Source organism: Colius striatus, chromosome 2 (assembly GCF_028858725.1).
Source record: "Colius striatus isolate bColStr4 chromosome 2, bColStr4.1.hap1, whole genome shotgun sequence".
NCBI classification, from domain to species: Eukaryota; Metazoa; Chordata; class Aves; order Coliiformes; family Coliidae; genus Colius; species Colius striatus.
The window spans coordinates 25,509,286-25,537,030 of NC_084760.1; the positions used below are offsets into that span (position 1 = coordinate 25,509,286).

Below are 27,745 nucleotides of genomic sequence, written 5' to 3' on the forward strand. Positions count from 1 at the left end.
CTTTTTTATTCTGTTCAGCTCCACATGAAGAAAATATTCTGTTCACATGGACCACAGTAAAAAAAAAGAAACAGCAAATGCACTCCGCAATATTAGCCAAAGATCTCAAAGTGCTTTACTGATGCAAAATGAAAGAATACATTTCCAGTACCTGATGGGATAAATCCTCTTTCTCTCTCTCCTTATCCACACTTTCCTCTTTGGAGAAAACTGAAACTTAACCAGCTTTTCCCTAGTAATAAATGGAAGTTTATGGCAGAACCAGAAATAAAACTAGGTCCTTTCTTCTTGCTGAGAATGCTTCACTCAAGCCTCCTTTCACTGCCCACACTCTCTTCCCCCACTGCTACCATCAGCCATGGCACAGCAATGTAGGGAGATTCTGCGTAGCTCTTTGAGGGATGAACTTCTGCAGTCACACAACTGTCTGGGCTCATTTGCCTTTTTAGTGCCCTCAGAGAGCAGGGCAAGTTAAAAAAAAAGTAAACCTACTGCCTGGATCCCTTCACACTTAAACTACACAAGAGGAAGCTCTAGGACTCATGAGGAAACCCACAGTGCATTCCAGATGTTTCAAATACAGTAGCAACATCACAACTAGCCAATGCAAATACTGATTTTTTTTCACTGCCCTTTCAAAAATAACTTATTTTACAAGTTCTCTTTTACCACATATAAGCTGAGCTGTTTTCCTGGCTCTCAGGAATGAAGGGCAACCTTGTAATTTGAGTAAGAGGAAGCCTGGAACTATGCTTTCCCCAGAGACCTACGAATGAGTAACAACTGAGCCCCTGCGCCTCTTGCTCTTGGGGGAGAGAATGCAGAGTTTCACTTCTGCCTCACTCCTTTCTGTGGGCACTGAGCCAGGCAGTCTGGTCAGGAAAGCAGTGGCAGCCAGAACAAATTCTGCACCCCATGTCCTTCCAGTCATTGCTTACAACAGGGAATATCAGGTGAGCAGCTTCTGCTCCTTCCTCTTCTCAGCTGGTGGCACAATGCTGCTTTCCAGATTGGGATAAAAGGATGTTACAGGCATATATAGTGATACATACACTGATAGACCACTATACACCAACAACCCACTTGAAAAGTCTAATGTAGTAATGACAGCAAGTCCGTGGAGTCAAATGGCAGGCTGTGCTCCTTGCCGTTAGTGCATTAATCAGTTGTGTAAGAGACAACGTATGCTGGTATAAGGATACGCTTTTCAAAGTAATGTTACAAATGTTCCCATGTACTATCATCATACCTGTATACTCCAACCTTGTCAAAGGCAAACTCGGCTGTTGGACATGGCCAGAATCTGCATTTGAGTAACATTTCATAGAATCATAGAATCATAGAATGGTAAGGTTAGAAGGGACCTTTAGAGATCATCTAGTCCAATCCCGCTGCAGAAGCACGGTCACCTAGATCAGGTCACATAGGAACATGTCCAGGTGGGTCTTGAAGACCTCCAAGGAAGGAGACTCCACAACCCCTCTGGGCAGCCTGTGCCAGGGCTCCCTCACCCTCACAGTGAAATAGTTTTTTCTTATGTCTAAGTGGAACTTTTTGTGTTCCAGCTTCAACCCATTACCCCTTGTCCTGTTGCTAGCTACTATAGAAAAAAGGGATTTGATTAATTGAAGTAGTGCTTAACAAGGAGATATGAAGTTGCTGATGAATTAAGGGGTTTCTTTTGGTTTACTTTTCTATTAGTGTTTTGCCACATTGTTTTAGGATAGAGTGATAGAGAACTGCACCTCCAAGGTATGTCATCATATCACACAGTCAGAGTCAGTATTTGCTTTCAAAAGATACATAGGAGCACAGAACTTGAGTAAAGACACAAAGGAAAGAGGTTCAGCTTCTCTTACTCAGCTGATGGGAGCTCCCCCACAGCCCTGCTCTTGGTCTAGGAGATCTCTCGCGGACCTGCCCACTTATGAGTTTTCCTGATGGTTTAAATCATATTTTAAAAATGTCTCACTGCCTGCCTAGGACTTCATTATGATCTAAAAGTGTCTGGGAAAGATTACAAAAAAATATTGTCTTATTTGCATTCCCTCTATTTATTATTAATCTCAGCTTGTATTTCTCTGATTCTAATCAAGATTCAGCATTTTCTTAATTAGAAAACTGTGGGAGAGACATATAATCCATCATTGTAGACGACAACTTCATTTACCCATGAAGAATGTGCAGAAATGGTTGCAAATTTCCTGCTCACAAACTCTGCAACGATTTTTCACATGTGGAAAGAACTGCAAAGCACCAGAAGGGGGTAAAAAAAAGCAAAACCCAACCCTTCATCTGTAACGCACTAACAAGCTGTCAGTAATTCAGGCCCTGACCACTGAGATGATGCTTTCTAAACGTGTAGGAATTAACTTAATTCTGCAACCATTTGTGCTCTTACTTCATTTTTCAAAGACTTCCCACCTAGTCAATACTTCAGTGCTGCTGTTACTCTTTCTTGTAGGCACAGCCCGCAGTCACTGAAAGTATGCTGAAAAAAAGGTGCAGAGCTCTTGCCTTACATCTGCATTATGACTAATTCAATTGCTTGTAACTTTATTTCTTTAGGAAGAAAGTAGTTTGGAGTTTGTTGAGCCATTCTGCCAAGAAGCAGATGGATTAAGTCTTCTTCACTTCATCCAGAAACTTAGAGCTTAATTAAGGGGAAAAAATTAGCAGGCTAGGGAGGGAAAGTCTGCCTCCTGAAAAAAAGAAGACATTTCATTGGTTTCCAATAGGTATTTTTTCCAAATTCACAGATCCCTTGTATAACCCATTGGAATGTTCAAGCAGAGAAATACACACAACCTGCAAAGAAAAAGAATGAAAAAAAGAGAAGAGAATGAGGGAGGAGGAAAAAGAGGATGACATGAGGAAAAAAAGGAGAAAAATAGAGAAAAAATAAAACTAGAAGGAAAATGAAAAAAAAAAGAAGAAAAAATTAGAAGGGAGGAGAGAAAAAGACTTCACCTTCTAAACTCTGCATGTGTCAGCTGCTCACTGGGGAATTCGTTGAGCACTGCTGCTGCCAGTACACTAAGGGAGCACAGCAATGAGGGGCATGGCCCAAGCCTGCCAGGTACACCCCCTTCCTCTCTCCTTCCCAAGGACCTGGCAGCGTGAGAGCTGTGGTTCAGAGGAGACTGAATCAGCTCCTCACTGGCCTGCTTGCCGCTGGAGCAAGTGCCACCCAGGTGCTGCTGCTGTGCCAGGCCATGCTCCCTCATCCACAGCCGCTCCCACTGCGATTTCAGATGCAGGTGCTCTTCATGCACATTTCAAAAAGAAGCCTGCAAGTACTGCCACAGCCAAGTAATAAATGCCTAGTGCTCCCCTGATCTACTTTTAGCCACACAGTTTTATTTGGACTGTGAATTCTTCCTTTTCTCTTCACAGGTACCGAGAAAACACAATCCTGAAATAGGAATGAAGTTTATTTCTAGGCACAGTCCCAGTATTAACAGTTACTAATTTAAGCTGCTTTATTCTCCCCCACAATAGGTACATCTGTGTACAGGCTGCAAACTCCTCTTCAACGACATAGCTGTTTGGTACACTTTATAATTACTCGGCTTGACATGGGAGTTCCCAGGTATACGTGACTTCCCCGCAGGCACAGTCCATGGACCAAAGCAGATTTGTCTTTCTAAGAAGACTTCTCTGCCTCCAGGGGAATACAAGTCAATATCACCTTCCTCAGGATGCTTTCATATTAAATCTTTTGTGATTTTTGAAGTCCAATACATGGATACAAGTGATGCTAAAAACATGCACTGCATCTGGAAACAGAGGGTAACAGAGGATCCTCCATGCCTAAATCAAGAGGACTTTGAAACTCAAATCCTTTGTGCTACCACTGGTGGCTTTAGTGTTTCAGAACCACATAATTTATCGTGTGACATGGTGCGAGTGATTGGACCAAGCCACAGCATTCACCAGACTGTGGCTGCACCTGGGCACATGCACTCTGAGAGATGTAGGTGTAAAACCTTCAATGAGCCAAGCATGACTATATACTTGAGATAAAATTTAATTGGCACTAAGTGTCCTCACATCTACTTCACAGCACAGAGAATAATGACAGTTCAGGAATTCATGTTTTAGTGAAGTTAACACATTTAAGTTAGCAATCGCCCGAGTTATACTCCACCAGAGCTTTTCTTTCTCTTTCCTACTGAAGGTCCCTAGTTAATCGCAACAGACTCAGAATTCTGGGGCTGAATGGAACAAGTTTGATGGCAATCTAAGAGGTTTGGTTGAGTCATTCCAGATTTACAGTGGTTTAACCTGCAGAAGAATTTCTAAATTTTCTGAAGGAAGCGTAAGAAAGCTGAAATAGGCAGAGGTTGCATGTCAGGGTCACTAAGGAAACAATGGAAATGTCAGAATCCAACCCCAATGCATCTCTCTATGGCTCTTACGAGCTTTCAATTAGGTTATATAACTTCATTTCAAGCAAATTATCTGATGACAAAATAAGGAGACAAAGTACGAAATTCAACTTGTGCTTGACTCTACTTTTACTTTCACTGCTATAAATCTACTCCAGCCAAAAAACCTGGCATGTGTGATGTAAGAAAGGGGAGTATCCTGAAAAGACCAACATGTAACTTTTATAAATAAATAATGGACTTTAACACACTGACCAGGAAAAAAGAAAATCAAAACAAACTGAACTAGACCTTATGCTAAACTGCACTTAGGAAAAGTGTGTTCAGTGCAGAACACTGAATGTTCCAAATACCTTGGGCAGTGTGAAAGGAAAATATTCCTTTTTGCTTAGCCTTAGAAACATTTCCTAACCATTTTACCTTTGTGATAGTCCATATAATTTTGCCTTTGTTTACATTAACAAATGTAACATTGTTTACTGACTGGATGGATGACACAGAAAAAGCACCAATTACCCAGAAATCCCTAAAGGGCAGCATAAGCTTTTTGTATGTATTTATTTCATTACAGCATATGTTGGAGTACATAAAAAGCTTTGCCTATATATACTTCAAAAATGAAACTGTTAATACATCAGTTACACATATAAGTCATCTGAAGTGTGAACAGTGTCTAAGGCATTGGCATTAGTTAATCTGTTCTAAGCGGCAGCGTCGACTTTACTTCATAATTTCACAAATTACTCCAAGGTTTATCCATTAAGACTAAAAAGCAAAGCACAAGACTCCTGCAATAAGTAGCCTATTAAACTCTGTGATTGTTTGAGATGTATTGCAGGTGCAAGATAAGATTAACAACATAACGGGTAAAAGCTCAGGCTGTTTAAAAAATATTTGAAGATGGGCCCTGTAGCCATCACCGTCTCAAGTACCAACTCTGGTTTCCCTTCCCCTCTGTTTGTTTCTACTGGATATATAGCGGGTATTTTTGAGTCCTTTTCTCTCCTATCCTTCCACCCCACACTCCTGTTTCTTCCCATTCAGTAATGTATGGAAGTTAGAGACTCTCCAAAATAGCCTAGTGATTCTCAACGGGTCCACTCCAGCAGCTCTCCACATTTAGCAGGCCAAAGCAAATGAAAAGGGTATGATTATATATTCTGAGCGCACAGTTTTACTGAGCTTGTGTGTCAATAGTTCTAGTAGTCTACTAAATGTGTGGAACTAGTAGAAACTTGCATTAAATTATCTAAGAGCAAGAGCTGGACGTGTTCCTGTGCAACCTGATCTAGGTGAACCTGCTTTAGCAAGGAGGGGTGGACTAGGTGACCTCTAAAGGTCCCTTCCAACCTCTACCATTCTGTGATTCTGTCAGGAAGCAAATACACTTAAATAAAAACATACTTTGTTACAATAGTACTCAGACTCACAGTAGTAACAGCTACACAGAGATGTTCCGTTAAATCCAGTGCAAATCTGGTGTGCAGAATAATGGCAGACAAAAAAGGAAATGAATTAAATGCTTCTTACTACAACTGTTCAGTGGTACCACCATTGCCCCTTCTCCTGCTTTCTTGAGTTCCCAGGAGCAATGCCACTGCAAAAAAAAAATCCCAAAAAACCTCAAAGATATAATTCTGTCTAAACTTTCTGAGTTCATTCAAGCTGAAAGCACTTCACGTCAGCCCAGACAGAAAGCCCGTCATCCCAGGTCCAGTTTGAGCTCTGTGTTAATGAAAGGCAACACAGCCATGGGGCACTCAGTGGAATGGAGACCATAAAGCAGGAAAAGCAATAGGGCCACTGATGAATAGCCATCAGCAGGACACAACACTGAGCGCCAATCAAACAGCACAGGAGAGTTACAGCTTTCATGTGAATAATTTATTCTTTTATCACTTGAGTTTTTACCAGGTATTTTTTTTACAAAGAATTTTTTCTTTTCTGTGGACAGAATTTACATCAGCTACTTCACAATTTTATTCATAAGTAGGGTATGATTAGCATCCTTCCCATGTTGCTTAACAGTGCCTGTTTTGATCAAATAGGCTTACTCTTTTGCCAATTATTCCTTTGACTTGGTTTCCAAGTGTAAACAGAATTTGTACATATGCCTTTGCTGCAATTAAGATTTCCTTTTATGGAATCAGTTAGATGGAAGTAGAAAAGTTCCATCTGTTTTTAGCGTTTGCAGGGACTTAGGTTTAGATGCAATGAAGGCTTAGGCATTCCCACATTAGGCACTGTAGTGCCTCTTTCCCAAGGCATCACCCCTGGGAAGAACCTTAAATTACCTGCAGGGCCTCCCAGTACAGTGTAAGGACCTCCTCACCTCAGACTGGCAACCCAAAACACAGCCTGTCTGGAAAAAGCTTTCCATAGAAGAAAACTCATCCCATTGCACCAACATGTACTAAATGTGTCCTGAATTACCCATCCAGGAGCTGGAGCCTGGAATCTACCCAGAACGCAATATGCAGGAGCCTATGTGTGATTTCAGGGGATTTGCATGAGGTTTATCCCCGAAAAAGAGCTGTAGGAGGTGGTTCCACTACTCTTCTAAATAGTCATCTAGATTCAAGAACACACATATACGAAGTGGGGGGCCTGAGTTCAGTCTTTACTCAGCCTAAGGACATTCAAGCCTACATCCTCTAGCAGATGATCTTGGAAGCAGGAGTACTCTAGGGAGAAGGAAGTGGGAAAAGTATCTTCTGAACATCCTATTCAAAGCGGGAGAAGGGGACTGTGAGATTCACCGAGAAGAAAGACAGCAGATAGGACTATGTCTCTCCAGGTAGTCTCAGATTACTCAGTGAGCATTAGGGTTCAAATTCACCCACTTGGATAATTTCTAAGCTTTTTAGTCAATTCATGTATAATACAACAGAGATTCAGGGATTAGCTCCAAGAGGTTCTTCAATCCATTGCCAATCAAACAGGTGGTGGGAGATGCAGGTGGAATCCTTGCAGGCTAAGAAAGTGAACACAGGTTTCCATGTCGCTATGCAAACACAGTCACCTTCAGGCTATTAGATAAGATCGCTCAGTTTTAAAAACAAGATATTCACAAACACAATTAGAAGGTGGCCTAGTCCCTTAATTTGTATCATAAAACCATGTTACACCCGTGGCTTCTGGGTATGGCACCACAGGGTTTCAAAGGAGTTGGGGCAGCAGTCGGGTAGGTACATAACTGCATAGGGGGAGCAGCTCCAAATAGGTTAGGGGAGAACTGCTCAGCACTGCCACGTCCAAGAGACAGCAGCTGCTCGAGTTAAACTTCAGTTTAAGCTAAACTGGAAAGTTTTGAGATGACAATTTTCATCTTTCAATGCCCAAAATTTACTTATATTCTGTTTTATAGTACCCAAGTTTGGTTGGTGGTTTTTTTTTGGATGCACTTAAGATATAACTGTGGGGGAAAAACAACTCTCAGCAAACCTGCCTCAGGCTTACCAGGGAGGAAACAGAGGCCACAGAGTAGGAAACAGGGCTAGAAACATGCCTCTGTTGTCAATCATCAGGCTGGGATTATGCAAAGAGTCCACAGAGGAAACAGGTTTGACCGACAGCTACTAATGAAGACCAGGCTCAGCCCTCATTTACACTGCATGAACAGCAAAAGCGGGTAAGCATTTGGATTCAATCTTTTCTAACAATAGGAGACAGCAAAAATACAAACCACTGCAGGTTTGTAGAATGCTTATTACTGGAAAGATTACCTTCTAATGTAATTTCTCCGTGGTGTGCAGCAAGAAACGCTGGACGAAAGGGTGTGTGTTATTGTTTCTCAAAAGAATGTTTTCACAGCTTAAATCATGGAGATTTCCCAAAACTCATTTAGAAGCATTTTCATGCATTAGCAGGAATGAAAATGCTTAATTAATGCTTAATAGGAATGCAAAAGCTGGCTTAATTCCTCACTACACTGCAGCGTAAGAACTAATAGCTTGAACTATGAAATTGTATTGTAAACTGTAAGTTAAAATAGACATTTTCTTGTGTGTTCCTGGTGACTCTACTAATTCAAACTCTGGCCTAGCCTTTAGTTTAAGTATGGACCTAAGTGTTTTACTACACAACGTGAAGAACTTTCTGCAGTTAACATAAAAAATGATGCTGAAGGCAAACACATAGTTCTTCTTTCCTTCTCAAGCTACAATGCTGCAATTTAATTTAGAGTCAACATTTCTGAGGATTCTTGTCCGCGAATTAAGTCCATCATTCAGAGAAAAAAAAATAACCAATTTCTTTGTGAATTGCTAAAGAATATGCTATCTGTGGTATTAAACTCCACTGCATCAACCTGTACTAAGGCTAAGGTAAGCAGCACACTCGGCAGCCCTACAGCTCCTACCCAGCTGATGTTTTAATTAGCTCACTAGGGAGCAACTTTGCTTGGCTAGGAACTTTTAGGACTGGACCACTGTTTTCTACATGATGACTAATCAAATCAGCTGCATTTAAACCTGGTGCAAGACAGATGAAGAAAAGGACAAAAAAACCCCACAAAACAAAAAACATCAACATGAAAGTGAAGGAAAGAACTATCTATAAACGTCACTATTCTCTTGTGAAGATGGTGTCTCTTAGGACAGAGCCTGCTGCCTTCCTTTGGAACTAGCAATAGCGTATAAGAATGCTAATGTTCTGTTTAACAGAAGCATCTTAATAAAACATAAAAGATCTGCTTTCTTTGATGTAAGGTCTATGTCTCTCTAAAATATGAATCTATACTAAAGCTTTGAGTATAAACAATTCCCTTCCCCAGTCCATGCTATTTCCAGGCAGAATTACCAATAGCAAAAACAATGGTTCTTCTTTTTTTTTTCCGAAAAGGTTTCTCAGTGATTTACCATAAAGCTAAAGCATTTGCCTTGCCTATTTATTTTTTTTATATAAAATGTATAAAATAAATGCATGTGCCCTTTTCAATACAGTTTGTCTGTGTAGACGGTTCTGAGTAACGTGACAAAAAGTATGCTTCAACTTTCCACAGGCAGGAAGAAGCTTTGTATGGTTTTTTCTTGTGAGGATGCTGCTCCACAAACAGCGCTCTTGGGCAGTTCAGAATCCCAGTGACAGCATACACCATCAGCATGTACTGCAAGTAACAAGGACTTACCAATTACAGCAATCATTAGACCAAAATAAATAAAGCAGCCCCTCAGCCAAAACACAGAGAAATAACATCACGCTAGTGTACAACATAATCAACGTGTGTAGCGCATTCCACTTTGTCACACCCTTTTGATGGTCTTGCACTAAGTTGGAAAAGCCTTTTGCCACAGGATTACTGAACATACAGTGAAACATTTAAGCTGTTTGCAGTCAGTTTCAGAAAATTTACATTTGGTTTAGGTTAATCTTCCTTGACCTGCAGTTAGTTAAAGAGCAGAATTGCAAAATATTTCCCCCAGCTCTAGCGGCATACATGGTAATGTCAATCGATTGCAGTCTGAACCGTTTCAGTTCATTCTGTTATAATTTAAAATCTCTGATAAAAAAGTAATAAAATGGTGTTGTTTTATACATAAGCCATTGCCTTTTTCAAAAAAAGAACATATCAACATTTCCTATCTGCTATAATACGCCACATTTTAAAAAGGTATCTTGCCGCATTCTTTTTTTTTTTTAGTAATTATCATTATTCCAAATACAAACACGTGGCACACATTTGTGTTACTTCAAGTTCTGCAGTCTGGTATCTGTTAAATCATTTGTGGCTGAAATTCCTGGGACCACACAGTGCCACATCTTCCTTAAACCATCTATTGCACCAGAAATGGAAGGCTGTGGTGAAGATGTCCTTCCTATACTTTTCTAGCACGGCAAACAGTTGGTTTAACGTAAAACCAAATGCAGCTAAGCTACATTGCCTGCAGTGTTTATCCCTCGGTATCATCCTGAAGAGAAACAAAACAAACAGCAGAAAATGCTCCAGCTCAGATTACAACTACACATAAACACAAAACCAGCGCTAACAGTAACGTCCCATTACGACACTGTCGTCAGGAATCTTTTTGAAGTCGTGGTGTAAAAAGTTTTTCTCAATTTGGGAATTGGCACAAACATAATCCAGAGATTGTCCTTTATAGCAGCTTTTCCTTTCGTGTGCTTGGCTTTTCACACAAAGCACAGTGAACATAAGAAGGGTTACAAATGAGTTACAATCGAGTGGCTCTACCTCAACATCTTGGGAGCAGAGAGAGATGTTGCTCCCAACATCTTGGGAGCAGAGAGAGGGAAAGAGGCAGCCCCTTCTCTCTGTGGACATGCAAGAGAGGGTCCCCTCTGTAGGGGGGAAGTTTGTGGGTTCCCCACATCTGCAACTCAAATCATCGCTTCAGAAGCCAGAGCCAAGCTGGCTACCTCACAGTGGGAGGGAGCCCTCCTGGTCCCCTGCTTTGTCCAGCCTCTCAGGCAGGGTAAGCACGAAGGGCAAGAGGACACCCTTGGCATCCAAGGGAGCTTTAAGAAGGTCCCCATCGAAAGTGCCCTTGAGCCCGCCATCTGCTTCCACTTCACCATCCTGGGCTAGGCTGAAGCGGAGAGTGCCGGTCCGGTTGACACAGTAGATGGTGTTGCCCAAGGGAGCACAACGGAAGGGCTGAATGGGGCCACTGCTGGGCCGCAGGCTGGCACACTGGCTCCAGCACTTGGCCACCGTGTTGTACCGGAAAACTTCGACGCTGCCACTGGTCCCACCGCCCAGGCCCTGCTCCCCACCACGGCCGCTGCTCACATCGAAGCGGTAGATGAAACTCTTGAAGGCCACCATGTCCGCAGAGCGCCGGCGGCTGCTGTTGTAAGGGCACTCCTGCCACTCGTCACGCTTGGGGTCGTACTTGAGCAGGCGGTAGAAGAGGGAGCCACCCGACACATAGATCTCCCCATTGCAGGTAGTGGCCTCGTGAGCCACAGCAAAGGCACCCTTGGGCAGGGGTGCCACAGGGCTCCAGCGGTCAGCCCGGGGATCATACCTCTCCACAGTAAAGAGGCACTCACCCCCCACAGCATAGAGGTAACCGTCCAGGGCCAGCAGCTTGAGTTGCGAGCGAGGCTGAGCCAGCGGCCGCACCTGGCTCCAGGTGTCGGTAAGTGGGTTGTAGCAGAAGACCTTGTCAGACAGGCGGGCCCGAGACTCACTGCCTGCTGGCCCTGTCGCAATGCCCCCTGCTAGGAAGAGGTAGTTGTGGAGGACACACATGGCACAGCCCTTGGCATTGGCCTCCTCGGGCAGGCGCGTCAGCACCCTCCACTCACCGCTGGCCTCCTGGTAGCAGTGGATGAGGGAGCCACTCTCCTCCAGCGACACCACGGAGGAGGGGCTCTGGGGCCTGCTACTCTCACGGCTCTGCGGCCGGCTACCGCCACCTGGCCGCTCAAAGGCGTCGCTGACCTCAGCCACCAGCAAGCAGGGCCGGCCGGCCTCCATGCGCCGCTGCAGGATGAGGTCCCGCTCGCTGCCACTGAGGCGGCCATAGACGCTGGGCTCTCGCAGCACCTCCAGGTAGTGGTCGCTCATGAAGCGGTAGGCAGCCTCCCGCAGCTCCGCCAGCCGCTGCTTCTTGGCCAGGCAGAGGAGCTGGTAGCAGTTGTCGAGGCGGAGCTGGGCGCGCATGGCCTCAGCAGCACAGTGCAGGGCACACGGCATCTGAAGGACGCGGGCGCCGCTCACCACCTCGGCCAGGTTGTCGTGCCGCACCTCGCCCATGCGGGCCGTGTACACGTAGTCGATGAGGAGCCGCAGCGCCCCGTAGCTCACCCCTTTCACCCGCAGCACGTCCCGTGAGGCACGGGCACGAAAGTAGTCGCTCTTGGCGGCCAGCACCGACTTGTGCGCCCGGATGCGACGCCCCGACACCTCGATCACCAGGTCGGGCTCCTCAGACGGGCGGTCGGGCTCCTCAGATGGGCGCTCCCGCGTCCCCACCGCCTCCTCGTTCTCCTCCGCCGGCTGGCCGGCGGCGTTATTGATTTCCCACTGGCTCTCCACCACCATCCGACCGCCGGCGGCGGGTGGCTGCGTCTCGGCTGCCGTGTCGCTGAAGCAGAGGGAGGAGCTGAAACCGCAGGGTGCGGCGGGGGTGGGCGGCGGCGGCGGCGGCGGGGCGCCGGGCCCGGCCCCGCTCTCCTCCTCCCCTGCCGCACCGTTGCCCTCCATCGAGCCGCGCTACCTGCGCCGGCGCCGCGCCGCACCGGTGCGGAGGCCTCCGGGTCGGAGCGGAACGGCCATCACCTGCGGGGAGACCGGAGAGCGCTCAGCTTCCCGCGGCCGGGCCCCGCGCCCCTTTGCCGCCCTCCTCCCGCTCCGCCGGCCTCTTTCCGAGAGCCGCCGCTCCTGCCGGCGGGGCTGGTCCCGCTCCCTGCGCCCAGACCCGCGCTTCCCCTTTCCCTGGAGGATCCCGCTGCAGCCTCCCGCTGCCCCGGGCGAACCCCGATAGCATACCCCCCGAAAACCTGACCTCTTTCTGCTGGGGGGATCGCCCCCATGCACACCTCTACCGCCTGAAAAGCAATTCTGCTTTTCCTGATGCTATGCAAAAACGTGAAGCAGTTTGCACGCCCTGCTTCCCGTTTATGACAACTGGTCCTTGTGCTGTGCTGGGCAATGAGGAAAAACGTCCTTTCAAGGCACATACTCAGGATTCTCCTATCATAGTTTATTCACCTTGCCCAACTATTCCGGTAGAAGGCAGTGGTTGCAATCTGTTCTGGAAGTAGATTCCCTTCTAGGCAAGTTTTCCTTCACAAGACCTCAGTGAAGGTTTCTTCATATCACTGCTCCTCATACGCTTTCCTCCTGTTTAAAAGAAAGTTTAAATTGTCAATTCATTTTAAAATCAATATTCTCTCAGTTCACTCAGAGGTTTGGGCCTCTCAGAGTTATGTTTCCTTACAAGTGTCCAGAAGCATGCTAATAGACTAATTGTTTACAAAACATGCCAAAGGATTCTGCGTTGTTACGACAAAAGCCATCTGACATGTATGGATCTGACTTGGTAGGGACCCGTTCATGTCTGAAAGATTTATGGCTTCTGTTAACAAAAAGCAGAAGCGAGCAAAAATCACAATAGATAATTAGAATACGAAGTTTCTTCTGGGAAAATGACAGGCTACAGGCCATGGCTGTAAGTAGGTTAGTCCCTGTCAGCACAGTCGCCACCCAGCTGCATCTTTGATTCCACAAATGTAGTTTTTAGAATTTAACAAAGCACTTTTTGTTTACCTCATGTTTGTTTATGAATTTCCCAGGCTCAGTCTAAGTTTTGATGAATGATGCATGAAAATTGTCCAAAGGTACTTAATTTCATTTAATAAGTATCTGCAGCACTGATGCTAAAGAGGTTATTAATTTCCATTAAAATCCCCAATGGCAAGTTTTTCACAGTCCTCAAGGAACACTCATGTCTATGTAAAATACACTTTGACTTCCTTCAAGCAGAGTTTATTTATTTGCCCTATTAAATTAATATTAGGGAAATCAAATTTTCTTTTTTTTTTAATGGAAGCATAACTTCCATTAGGAAAGTTTCATAGGAGACAGCGTCTGGAAACTCCTGACATGAACATGGAACCCAGAAGATCATACTCGCACGAGCAAACTTCACTCAAATGATAGTATCAGTCTTACCTTACAGGTTTTTATTTTAAGCACTTGCCCTGTGAAGGACTTTCTACTCCATTTCATCACATTCACTTTAACAACAAATCAATACCAAGCTTTGATTCCTGGATATTTGAGCCTTGGAGAACATACTAAGCTTGCAACAGCATTTGGAAACTTCTTACTAGAATGAGTAGATTTTACAAACTTTATATTTCTTACCTAGGCGTTTAAAAATCTGGCATTTAGCAACTCTCTCTGATATTTTATAAATTTTGGATAGCTTTAGTGTCAAACTGCCCGAGGTCCAGACCCAAATTCCTTAGCTTAGGCTTTTCTGACTTTTCTGCAGCTGTAACTAGGCCAGAAATGCAGTGATGTGTGCGTACGCCCGGTGTGTCTGTAGAAGATACATTAATTCATCAATAACTTAAACCAGGCAGCATCCCTGTTGATGTGATTTTGGGTTTTAGTGAGTCTCCACAGTACTGAATTTACTCTGTAACGATTTTGTATTCTGATTTATTATGCTGTAGACATTGAGATTAACCTACTTCTGCTCCAGGCCTTCCAGAGCCCAGATGATCAGCTGTTTTCGAGAGCAGCTACTGAAACTGACACTGGTGAAATGACAAAGGTCAAACCAATATTGTTAGAAAACCAGTTAGAATGTGAAGCTCAGATGTACTTGTATATTCAGAAAAGTGCTAGCAGCATATCATTTGTAAGTAATTGAAACACTTTGTGTCTCCTCTGCTCTAATATTGAGTGCTCTAATATTCAATTGCTATCTTGTTACAGTTCTGGACAGCTTGACCTCTTCCATCATGAACATTTGAAAGGTGTGAATATACTTTCCCCCGTGCTCTCAAAATTCCGATCTTTCCTGGATCCAGCTACACCTCACTTCTGAAACCACTTCTAATTTCTCCTACTAATGTTCCCCCTCTACAAGAATGAGTAACTTCGGAAAGTTGGAAGCTCTCAAGTCTACTGCTAGACTTTGCAAGTGAAATTATCAGGGAAGAATGAAGGAGAATGCTGCCAAAAATAAAATGTGTGGGTGACTAAATGTACGAAGTCAAAAACAGTAACAGTAATACCAATAATATCTCTGTATAGTGAAATGTACTTCCTGCATCACCCCTCAAAAGAAAACCACCAATCAGAATAGTCAAAGTTGTTAAAAACAGCATCTAGACAAAGAGATCTTTCCAACTTCCTTGGCAAATGAAAACAGAAAGGGTAAGATCCTCCTCAAGCACAATAATCACAACTTTTCCCATATTCTGCTATCTGCTTGGGCTTCGAAGCTTGACTTGACACTGAAATATTATTGAGAAAGAAGCTGTCACCCACCATAGCCCTAACAAACACCAGTGTTAACATCCTTTGAGGAACCACAAGGAGGAAGAAGGAAGGACTGGTGATACAGCTTGCTAATGGCCAGCAGCAGGATTCTGAAGAAAAACATCTTCTGGTATATTGAAAGCTAACTACCAAAGGTATGTTGAAATTCATACTGGGCATGGGGATGACTTGAATCAAAGTATCACATGTAATTTAGGCAATGAGGAAGTCCAATGGGAAGATGAAGACTTAGAAAAGCTAAAGGAGAGTTTGGAAGATGTTGTCAATGGCATAGCAATGACTGCTCCAGCCATCTGAGAACCTTTACCTAGCTGAAAACGAAGTATAGGAATTCTGTAAAGATGAAGCTCCAAAAAACAATTCAGAGAAGTTCTGGAACCTTCCCATTATTGAGCAACACGACTGATCTGAGTTAAAAGTTCATGGACTCAATATATAACAGGAAGAAACTGAAAGGGGCTGATGGAAATAAAATACTGAACTCCTTCGTTCTTCCCTTATCTACAGCAATCAAAGAGTTGTACTCCTGTTCTCGTGACACAGAACATCCAAAATTACAGAATCATAAAAGATACTTGATAGCTGTGCTGATTCAAAAGGATCTGAGCTCCTAGAGTTCTCACTTGGTTTAAAACAAACTTGGCTTTAGCACTTTTTCAAACTTGCAAATAGGACAAGTAGTGGAAAAGGAAGCAAGCCGTTCAGAGTACATGGCACCTGTGGACTGATGTCACCTTTTATACTGGGGACTTTTAAGTCAGAAGCTGAACTACTTAGACTGAAATTGTTTTCATTATCATGGGTTTGGTCTAAGGATGATGTAATGCTAATGGACAGAGGAACTGCCAACAAACATGAACTGTATTTACAGTCTTGGCAATGACACACTTAGAATATCTTGGATGTGTGCCCCCAACCTCAGATGCTGCAAGACATTGCTCGAGTCACAGCACAGATAAGAAGGCATAGCTTTTTCTGACAGAGGAACTGTAATGAAAAGAGCTGCAGGTTAGGTTTCCTGGCACTGTATTCATTTGGCAGTTCTTCTGATAAAATCCAATTAAATGCTTGTTTTTCATTGTTCTCTTTCTATTTTTTTTTATGCACTGCCAATAACCTCTGATCCAAACCCTGTTTTCTAGCAAGACCCACTTTCTCTGGGGAATACGCACATGTGGGAGGAATTGGGTTATTGCTCTCCAGTTCACAAATGGAAACTGATCTGACTCAGTCTCAGGGTAAATAAAAGCAGTGCTTTCCCTACCATGAGCAACACCAATTTACATAAGCAGGCTATGATCCCGAAGAGACACTATCCCAGATCAGAACTGACATAATGCCATTCTGCTCCACCTTAGTCCAGGAAATGCGTTTGTAATAACTTGGACTGCCAAATTTTACCCTAGTAGAGAACTCCCTCGGGAGAGGGGCGTCATCTGATTGAGATGATTAAGGACTCCAAAGAGGCAAGATCATCAAAAGAGAGAAAACATCCCATGTATTTATTTTAAAAACTGAGAGATGACTGTTAAAAGTAGAACTGGCCAGCGTGAAGATATCCAGCTCAGCCCAGAAGGCATTATCTTCCAGAGGGCAGAGTCTAGTGCAGAGAGGTTTGCATACTTATGAAAATGGTCTGTTTCACAGAACTGTGAAATTTGGGGAGAAAATGGTCTCTTTGTACCTGGGGAAAACATCTGCAGCATAGAGATGCCATTTCCCTGAAAGAGCTTGCAGCACTTGAAATCTTGCATCCTGTTGCAGGTTTAAACTCCAGGTGTTAGCTGCTTGTTTAACCTTCTGCTTGCAAGAAAAAAAAACAAACAAAAAACCATTGTCTTTCAGTGTCCCACCTCAAGAAAAAATATAGGAAAAAACCTTTTTTCTTTCATTTTTTTTTTTTTAACTAGGAGTGCTTAAAATTGGGGATACAATACAATTGTAGTCTCTTGCCCTGCCTACTGGATGTATGTCTTTTGTAGTATTGCACCCACACTCAACTTGCCTATGTAGCTTCCTTCTGATTTCTCAAGGTGCTTTAATTTTCACACAAGTTGTGGAGATATGAATGTTTTTATCTCATAACTGCAAAATTTTCATACAACTATAAATAAAAGTCAACATTTAAGAAATGCAGCTTATGATTACAGACCACACAAGAAACATGTGGGCAGCAGTTCCTCATCAGAAATTCAGAGGTAGAAAAGGCTGTGTGTGTCTGGGCAGAGAGGAAGAGAGAGAGGAAATAAGTAATAACAAAATATTATCAAAAGCCTGATGAAATCATATTAGAGCTAGCAAATCTAAACTAAAAATATACAAGTTCTAAACCATCCTCATGACCAGAGAATAAGTTTCCTTACAGTGATATCCATAGAGACAAACATTCTCTAAAAAGGAAACTATCTTTTCTGAGTTCCTTCCAGTTTAGACTCTTCAGAAGTAGTTAGGGAGGAGCAGTGTCTCTCAGGAGTTCTCACACCAAAAAAAGAAATAACACTCCCACAAAAGCAAAAGCTAGCAAAGGTTGAGTGCAATTCCTCTCCACTATCTCTTAGAAGAAAGAAAGTCTAACAAAACTGTTAGAACACTCCAGAACAGTCAGAAACAAGGTTTTGAATGATTGCAATACCTTTTGGGAAACCATCAGGGCTAACATGATGTCTTCACCACTAATCACAGATCAGGAGAGAATGGCTTGGCAATACCATACTGAACAGAACAAAACTTACAATGGAAAAGTGCTGCTCCTTCCAGACATGGCCTCGGAATTACATTCCTAGATATAAGGTGAGAGCACGGGGTCATGTCTGTGATAACCTGAAGTCTGGTTACTTTCATCACATCTGGACACAGCCAACACTACGTTTGAGTAACAGCTGTATATAATGCACCAGCATGGTGCTACAAATTAAAGGATGAACGCAGTCCTTGAGTGGGTATTCAGGGAAATTAAGAGTAGGGAAAAGGCTGCCTTTAATCTACAGTGTTAGTAGCTTTGCAGTGGAACAGGATGGAAGGATGGATGGATGGATGGATGGATGGATGGATGGATGGATGGATGGATGGATATTCCAGGCTTTACATTTTGGAAGTAGTATTTAAAAACCTAGGAAAGCAGAGAAAAGCACCAAGTTATTTAAGAGCTGCAGAGAAACATTTCAGTGGGACTCACAACAGCACTCTGCAACCAGACATTAGCTTAGTCTGCCTCCACACAGTGTACACCAGTCTTGAGCAAACTCCCAAGCAAAAAGGTGATACTTAGCTTAGGCATCATCTCACAGCCACACTTCCATGGCTTTGTAGAGAGGTGACTTGTGGTAGTAGCTTGGAGAACAGGTAGCACAAGCCTTAGTCAGCCTGAGAAATGCAGTGCTGGCACTTGTTCAGGGCTTGGTATGTTTGCTCTGTGACTTGATGACTGTGCACAAGTGTAAGCACATGAAAATTCTGCATACCAATGGCCTTCTTAGGCTGATGGAGAAAGCCCTAAACAAACCAAGGGGTGGAAACATAAACAAAGCAAAATATTTACACTAGTAAGGGGAGGGAGGGAGAGAAGACTACCACAGCATGTTGTGGATAATGAAAATTCACATGAATTGATGGGGAGAGTGAAGAATGGGCTTAAAGAAGGGAAATCTACTGAAGGTGACCAAATACATACTAAACACCAAAACTGCACCCAGCTTAGGAGGGTCCTGACATGGAAAATTGGCAGAGTATTAATATTCAAAGATAAAGTAGTATCCCATGGAGAAATACACTTTTTTACCCTGCTACATGCTTCTTTCCATACTGGATTATGGTCCATGTGGGAGACAGGATGCTGGGCTCAGCAGACATTTGATCTGACGTGAGAAAACCCTTTTTCTGATGTGATGAAGGAGATTGGGAGTGTGTGCCTCGAGGAAGCACTTGGGAGTCCAGGGGAAATTAAATTTGACAGGAGCAGACTAGTCAACCTAGTGATCCTTTCTGACCTTAAGTTCTGAAAACTGCCATACAGCAGGAGTACTGACATCAAGCAAAGCATCAGCTTGTGATGATTAAAAGCCTTGTTTGGGCATTAGTGTGTTCAACTGCTGTAATGTTGATTGCAGAAATGCTTTTCAGCATTTAATAGTGTTGTCAACAAATAAATAATTGCAAACATGTTCAAAGTCTTTGAACTCTGGCAATGTTGGTACTAATAAAAGAGGAGGAGAACATCCACTGAGAAGCCAAGTCAAGGAAATCAGATTTCTTCATGTAGATTTTCATAAAATAAAAGAAGTTTTAAGACAATTTTTTTTTGCTTTAAGTATTGTTATGGAAAAGACATATAGATTGAAGAGCTCAAAGCACCAGAAACCTGCCGAAGTATGTCACTATTGTGCTTGCGAAAGACAGAATTTGAGAAGTAACAAAATATTTCAAAGGAAAGCCAACAAAGTCTCATACTTCTGAGACTTATGTTCAAGAAAAAAAAAAAAAGTAGAAGAAAAACTTCTAGAGGAGAGAATAATGAAAACACTTTTTTTTCCAGACAAACTCTGAATCAAGTACTTCAAGATAAAAAAGCCTCACTTTCAAAGGCTGAATAAGCTCACTGATTTCTTCACAAATTCAGTAAGCAATGCTTAGAAAGGCAGAGGTCCTTCAAGCGCTCTTCTCATTTTTGAGTATCATATATTGTTTCTTTGCCCAGATAGTTTTTAAAACTTAAGGTTTACAGTCATTCTAGCTACATCTACAGATTATACTACATCTAGTTAGATACACAAAACAGTTTCAGGTTTCTGCAGACATGTCTAGAATTTCTACACAGGCTTTGGACTGAATTCAAAGATGAAGAGATGTGCTACAGTCCTGAACATGGCAAAGGCTGACTTGGAGGGCACTTTTGTCTGGCAGATGGCAATGAAGCAGAGATATAAGGCCTAAAACAGCCAGATCAGATAGCAAAATAAAACCTGCAGCATTACAGCTGTAATCTGAAAGGAGGAAATTAATTAGCTTGCACAGACTTCCCTCTGCCATGACAGAAGTGCTGTTGGTAGAGTTGGCTCTTGGGTCTGTGACTGTGAACTCATTAAGTGACTCACGGGAGTCTGACTTATGTACTATTTCATGGAAATCAGGCCAAGGTGGAGAGAGGCCTGAGGCCATTTTCCTACACAGAGCTGGTCTGTGGGTGGGACACACCTCCCAGTTTTCCTGCAAGGGCAGAGACAGATGTTGTGTGTCTGAGCTATAGAGCACTGCTGATCTACCTGTAACCAGCTCCTGGAATGGAATCTGGAACACATGGACAGGTTCTGTACCCATATGCATCGTATGGGTGCAGTTAGATGCCAGTTGTCTGGGATCCTCAAAAAATCTCGTATTAGAGTGACCAAGGTCCGGGTGGCAGAAAAATATCAAAGACTATGGTGATGAAGTGCTTACTTTGTGTGATCAGGAGGTGCTCTTGCTTTGCGTGCCTTAGTCCAGAACTCTCTCCAAAATAAACCTAAATTGTTTCAAAAGATAGCAGTACTGACTCTTGCTGCTACTTCACCTTTCTCTGCAATGCTTAAGAGCTCTGACCAAGCCCTGTGAGAAACTTGCTACTGCTCCTTTCTTTGTCTGACAAGGTTAAAACCCACGAATGTCAACAGATGCACAAACCATCAGGACTATGAGAGGAAGGTTACTCTCCTTCAGACTAAAGCTGTGTTACTTTTCACAGAAAGAATAAATAATATTACTGAGGGGGAGAAAAAAGAATTATGGGTTCAGTTCCCTGACAAAAAGGAAGTTTCCACACTTCTTCCAGCTGCCGATGGTGGGGCAGGGCTCAGTTTTATTGTCTGGAAATCTAAGCCACTTCAGCTTCTGCTAGGGCTTAAAAACACTTTTGCTGATCTCAAAGCAGAAACACGTTCTGCTAGAGTCACAGGTACTTTTGTGGCAAGATTTTACTACCAGAAATACCTGGTGGCTGTCAGCACAGATTGCACCAAGCAATGGGAATGTTTTTAGCAGCAACTGTGTAACTGAGGGTTTAACAAAACAGGCCATTGGAACTGAACAGGGGAAGGAGAGAAAATTCAGTGTAATGCATGCTGTTTGTATTACTAGAAGGTAACAGTTGCTGGCTGTTCTGAGATAGAAATAAAACCAGTTTCTATTAGAATACTCTTATTTCCATGGCCTGACACTTTCTGCTTTGGATGTGGAACATTTTTTACTGTAATGAGAATTACATATGCTGAGCCTGGGTGTTCACAGAGTCACCGAATCTCAAGGGCTGGAAGGGACCTCGAAAGATCATCTAGTCCAAACCCCTGTCAGAGCAGGACCACCTAGAGTAGGTCACACAGGAACTCGTCCAGGTGGGTTTGAATGTCCCCAGAGAAGGAGATTCCACAACTCATCTGGGCAGCCTGTTCCAGTGCTCTATCATCCTCACAGTGAAGAAGTTTTAACTTGTGTTTCTTTGGCACCTCCCTCTTATGTTCCATCTTGTACCCATTGCCCCTGTCATTGGATATCATTGAGAACAGTCTGGCTCCATCCTCCTGACACCCACCCTTTTATGTAGTTGTAAACATTAATGAGGTCACCCCCAGTCAGTCAAAGGCTTTCTGGCTGCACTGATTTCTCTGACTATACTCAACTTTTAAATTTAGAATTTAGTGCAAACAGTTCAATATCTCTCAATATCTCTCTTTTTTTTCTTCCATTTAACAGAGTAGATAGGTAACAGCTAAGATGCCTGAATCAAAACGACAGAAAAGACTGCCTAGTTATATAATATTATTCCTGCAAGAACAGGCCAAAGAATTTTACTCCTTTACCAGGCCAATAACTTCTGTCTGAATTAGGTCAAAGCATTGTTCTGCTCAAATCATCCTTCTCACATCTATATGGTTTCTCTGTTTTGGCCAACGACCTTGATGGAATATTAGGTGTCAAATGGATCATCCTGGATACCTTGAAGAAATACCCATGCTGCTTTTCACTTTGGACTTCACTTTTTTTTGTCTGCTCAACTTTTACATCTGCTGGCTTGGCAGCATTCTGTTTCCCCAAAACGATCCATGCTCCTTCTGAAGAGACACACAGACTGGCAGCACAGTCGTGAAGGGTGAAGGTTATTACAGCCAGCTTAGGACTGTCCTGTCTGCTTTTGGACTTTCTGACATAGAGAAGTAAAGACTGTAGCATGTCTGACTAAACTATGATTCAAAAGTCTCCTTTTCAAGTGCTAAGGGATAAAGTCTTGTTAATGCACACAGTTAACTTTGCATCATGTGCCACCATGACCATGCTGTTCTTGCATTTATTAGGTAGCAATTTGGGCACAACTGAAGAGTTAGGACCTGGAATAAGAACTGAGATCTTTAAATCACGATGCAAGGCAGAGAGGAGTTTGGTTTCATGGTTATGATCTGGGAGATGTGAGAAGGTGCACAGATTCATAGGTCCTAGTTTATAGCTCTTGACCATTTTGAGATTTTTGGTGTTTCACTCATAAGTCTCAAGTTTGGTTGCTTGTGGCTAGGGGGAGATTTTAGAGACAGATCAACAGTATCTCCCAAAGCAGATATTGAGGTCATGCAGTACTCTGAAAAGTATCCTGATTTTGGGGGTGCAATTTTTTGTGGGGTATTTATTTCCCCACAAGCCTGCAAAATGTCTTGGCAGGGTTACCATACAGGCATTCAGATATTGATCTAATATATTCTTGCAACTCTATTGCCCATCATAAAAGCCTTCTGGTCTTCTGTCACACAGAATGAGTGCAATAGACCTCACCCTGACTAATGAGAAGTACCACCAGTGAATTTTCCTCTATGAAAGATATGTATACATTTGCCCTCCTTCTTCTATATCACAGTGTAAAACTTCTTGGGATGCATGGCACTGAATAACTGTAAAACTCACACGGCAATACACTCAAATGACATCTACTGTGAAAAGCAAACTCTCTTAGGTCTCTGTTATCAGTTGCTATTAAATAAGAAATATGTTGTCTGTGTATTGCGCACTTCCATGGCTTCAAAGGAAAGAATGAGGCTTGTGCTAGTAGCCTGCAGCTTTAAACTTCCACCTAAGTTTCACAGAGCTTTTTGATAAAGCCAGAATCTGACACCATTTTAAATCCCATTCCCATTGTGGTCAAGAGAAAATTCCCATTAACTCCATGAGCATCTGCATTTCCTACACTGAACGCACAAATGTGTACAGTAGCTCTTTTTGAACTGAGGCAATGTGGGGAGCTGCAGTAGAGATGAAAGGCTGCAGGATAAGAGGAGAGCTCTCTCATGAAGAGATTTGTCTTTGACTGACAGAATCAGAACGTTTGGTGTTTGTGTGCCATTCCCACAACAAAGGGTTGGCTTTTGGTTCCTAACAACTAACATTTTAAAATACCGGTTGCAGAAATAACAGTTTATCTCCAGAGCTTAGGCCTTGTTCTTCAGATTTATTTACAAGAGAGGGAGAGAAAAGCAGAACTGCATCCAATTAAAAAAAAAAAAAGAATGTAGTCAAATGGTGGTTGTCAGGAGGTTGGGGCATCACTTTTTTCTATGGTATCTAGCAACAGGACAAGGGGTAATGGGATGAAGCTGGAACACAAAAAGTTCCACTTAAATATAAGAAAAAACTATTTCACTGTGAGGGTGATGGAGCAGTGGAACAGGTTGCCCAGAGGGGTTGTGGAGTCTCCTTCCTTGGAGGTCTTCAAGATCCACCTGGACATGTTCCTATGCGACCTGATCTAGGTGAACCTGCTTCTGCAGGGAGGTTGGACTAGATGATCTCTGAAGGTCCCTTCCAACCCCTACCATTCTGTGACTCTATGATCTCTGACAGTTTGATAGTCTCAAATGATTCAGAAGGCCAGGAGCCTCCCAGCAGTTAGAGATCCACATGAAATGCTTACTCTGCTCCTTAAAAACTCCTGAAGGAATTGGTGTACAGAGGAAAACCAAACAGCTTGTGCTAATCTGTGAACATGTACATGTAAAATAATGTCAATGCTATTAATTAATGCAAATCATGTTGTGACAGACAGCATAACAGCATGGAAGCTGCTTGTCCAACTTACATGGATTTGTATGGGAAGGTTGCAGTCAGTTTCTGGCGTGCTTCCGAGTGAATTAAAAAGGGCCATCAGCCTGTCTGTTTTAGCTAGAGGCATAGTAATGGCAGCTCATGAAACATCACACCTGAAAAGCATGTATGTGACACATCTTTCTTCTCTCTCTGACATACAGTGCAAAATCTGTAGAATTCCTGGATTTTCTTCTTTTTTCAGCTTGTTTCACATGAAATAAACTGACTTAACTGATCACGAATTCCTGCCGTGCTTGCTGATGAGGTATAAGAAGCTGGGAAATGCCAAACGTGCAGTGGAGAACAAAGGATCTAGCCAACTCTTTTTTTTTGCATTAACACTCAATCACCCACACACAATACTGACCCAGGCTTGTAAAATCCTGTCAAAGATAAAACTGCAGGTTAGCATTCAAGGAGCTTTTCTGGATAAGGACATTAAAAAAAAAAAGGCTACAGAACTGTCAACACTATCCAAGGAAAACACAGCAGGTACGGTCCCGATCCTGCAGTTACATGTGGATTTAAACACTCTGGTCACAGGGCCAGCCAACAACTAGGTACATAAACTGTTTGCTTAATTAACTGCACGAGGAAGGCAAAATCTCTATCCATTCACTGTATTGTCACGTGGCTACAAGCGCTGGCACAAGGAAGCAAGCAGGTACTTATGACCTAGGCTAGGGAAGGTGCAGGGTCCCTTCCAGCTCAGTGACAGCTCAGTCATAGGTCAGGTTAAACTGGTTGTCAAATCCAAAACTGCTCCCAAGTAATTCTTCTTCAATGACAGGAACTAATCACGCCTGCTCTCTGACAAAACAGTGCTGAGACCAAACATGAAGCAGAAAGAGCAGATTATGATGATTCAGTTGAAAAGTAAAGCAGCAGACATGAAATCGTCATGTCCCAAGAAGTGTAATGAGATCAAACAGAATGAAAACGAGCTCACGTTTATTTCCAAGGATGTGAAGTGGTACAAAATTTGACTTCCCAGCTTCTAACCAGAGGAAAGAAACAGCCTCCTAACTGCAATGCTGCAGAATCTCAGTGGGGATAAACATCAAAATCTCTGCAAAATCCATACAGGATTTCACAAAACAAAAACAAACAAAAACAGAAAAAAAAGTTTCATTCTACTTTAAAAGAAATTGCAGGATTTCCTTTCTTGTTCTACTATACTTTTTTTCAGCACTCAGCTTCCCCTAATATCCTCATATTCTCTTTCAACAGGACACTACAGGATGCCAAAACCCCCAGTAAGCAGGATCTGGATCCAGCCATGTAGCCACTGCACTGTCTCTACAATAACCTATGCCAACCCTAAATACTATAATCCTGCTTTACTACAGTAAAGCCAGTTAGTGGCTTTCGTTGAATGCTCCTGCCAAATAAAGGTGGTCTAATATTTATTGACATTTCAAATCTATCTACCTATCTGGACTATTTCTTACACTGACAAGCAATTCAAGCAAAGCACTCATAGAAAGAAGCTACTCAAGATTTCACTCTTTCCATATTATGAACGCACAGTCCTGCATACGCTAGCTCCTAAGAGTGTCACCATCCAAGAATGCCAGAAGTGAGTCCCTGCAGAGCTAGGGAGAGCAGGGGCAGGCAAGGGACCAGCCCTCAGCTCTTTGGCAGGTTCCCCTCAGACAGTGCCATTAGTAGTGGGTGACCGGAAGACCCCACTGGCATGCACTGGATGTCCTAATTAAAGAGTGAATAAATGCTGTGTGATGGGCCCTGGGAGCAGGAGAATGCAGAACAGGCAGGATGGGCCAGACAGTTAAATAGGAGAGTAAATATTGCTTTGTCAATTCTGGTGACAATTTAATCACTATTTTTCCATAATCATTCAATTTAATTTCTTTTTGGGAGACAGATAGTTAAGTCTCTGAAAAACAGAGGAGCTCTTCAGCTTCTCAGATCACCAAAAAAGGCTGTTCTATTTTACTGCTATTCTATTTTTTATTGCCCTACTTTTTTCTAGCTTTTTGTTCTGGTTCTCTATTGTTCGTTTTAATTGCCGTGGAAAAGTTTTACAGAATATTATATGTGGAGAGTTTTATTTTTCCTCGATGGGTGAAAAAAGTTGGCTATAGGATTTAATACTATCGTTTTCTGCACTACATGTAACTTTGGGTTTGGGAGACAGCTTTTTGGGACTAGACATAAAAACCTACTGGCTCTGGAAGAACAAAAGTAGAACTTTCTTCTTCAGGTACCTTACACCCTGCAATACCGTGCACGAGTCCGTACGCCCAGGGCTTGCACCACTCGTGTGCTTTTAGTAGGATGAGGACGCACGCCATGAAGAATTTATAGCGGGAAGCAATCTGCTGCAGTTGCACACTCATAAACGTTAGTGTAACGAGGCATTTGGATTTTTAATAGGTCAGCAGGATTAAAAAAAAAAAAAAAAAAAAAGGAAAACGAAGAAGAAAAGCAATACGCAGGCATCAAGTCAGGCTCCGCTGCGACATATGGAGAAGGGATATAGGGATGCATGCCCGGCCTCCCTCCTGCCCAGGGGAGCTGGATTAAGGGGGATTTGAGGGATGAGAAAAGCACGATTAAACCTGACGGTGCCTCAACTCCCGCCGCCCCGGGCTACCTTGCCTCCGCGCAGCCGTTTTTACCTCAGCTATCGGCAGATACCGGCACCGATCCACCCGGCAAGCTCCGCGGTGGCGGCGGCCCGGGAAGGGGGTCGGGCACGTCTCACATTCGAGGCTGTGCCCCGGCCCCGAGACGTGCTCCGACCCCCCTCCCAAACCGCCGCTGCCGCGCTGTCTCTCCGGTCTCCTGCCGGCGGGGCGGGCAGGCAGGGACTTACCTTTCCGCCACGGCCAGCGAGCTCAGCGTAGCTCTGGGGAAGCTCCCTCCGCTCCGCCTCGCTGCCCCCAGCGCAGCAGCCCCGCCGCTGTGCCCACCGGAGCGGGAGATGTGGCGGGGGAAGCCGGGAAGGAGAAGAGAGGGGAGGGGAGGAGTGAGGAGGGGAGGGAAAGGGGGGGGTGATGCCAGGCAATGCAAATGGCTGAAGCGCAGGGGCTGGGCTGGCGGAGGGGGCCGGGCGGCTGCAGTGTGAAAGGGGGCGCGGAGCGGTGTTCAGCCCCTTTGTTTGCCTGACACACACGCAGGCACAGAGGGAGAGGAAGGGAAGGAGGAGGGAGGTGAGCACAGACCTGTTGCTCGCGGCCGGTGAGGAGCAGCCGCTGAGGCGGGGAGCGGCGGGTGCTTGCGTTCCCGCCTTGGGATGAAGCGGCGGAACGGC

The 27,745-nt window shown here is 43.6% G+C and overlaps 1 protein-coding gene across 2 annotated transcripts; it reads right to left on the reverse strand.

Moving 5' to 3' along the window:
• On the reverse strand, window positions 1-27,745 carry KBTBD11 (kelch repeat and BTB domain containing 11). Of its 2 annotated transcripts, none has more exons than XM_061989836.1 (3): window positions 27,657-27,745; window positions 13,069-13,200; window positions 1-12,636 (listed from the first exon to the last, which is right to left on the reverse strand). In XM_061989836.1, the coding sequence occupies exon 3, from the start codon at window positions 12,559-12,561 to the stop codon at window positions 10,768-10,770; it is 1,794 nt and encodes a 597-aa protein (XP_061845820.1). In that variant the 5' UTR covers window positions 12,562-12,636; window positions 13,069-13,200; window positions 27,657-27,745; the 3' UTR covers window positions 1-10,767. The 2 variants fall into 2 exon arrangements, with proteins under 2 accessions (XP_061845820.1, XP_061845819.1); XM_061989835.1 differs by lacking the exon at window positions 27,657-27,745 and adding an exon at window positions 27,308-27,419.

Bases quoted from the DNA above. Each gene is read 5' to 3' on its own strand.
- KBTBD11 (XM_061989836.1), bottom strand. From the start codon at position 12,561: ATGGAGGGCAACGGTGCGGCAGGGGAGGAGGAGAGCGGGGCCGGGCCC.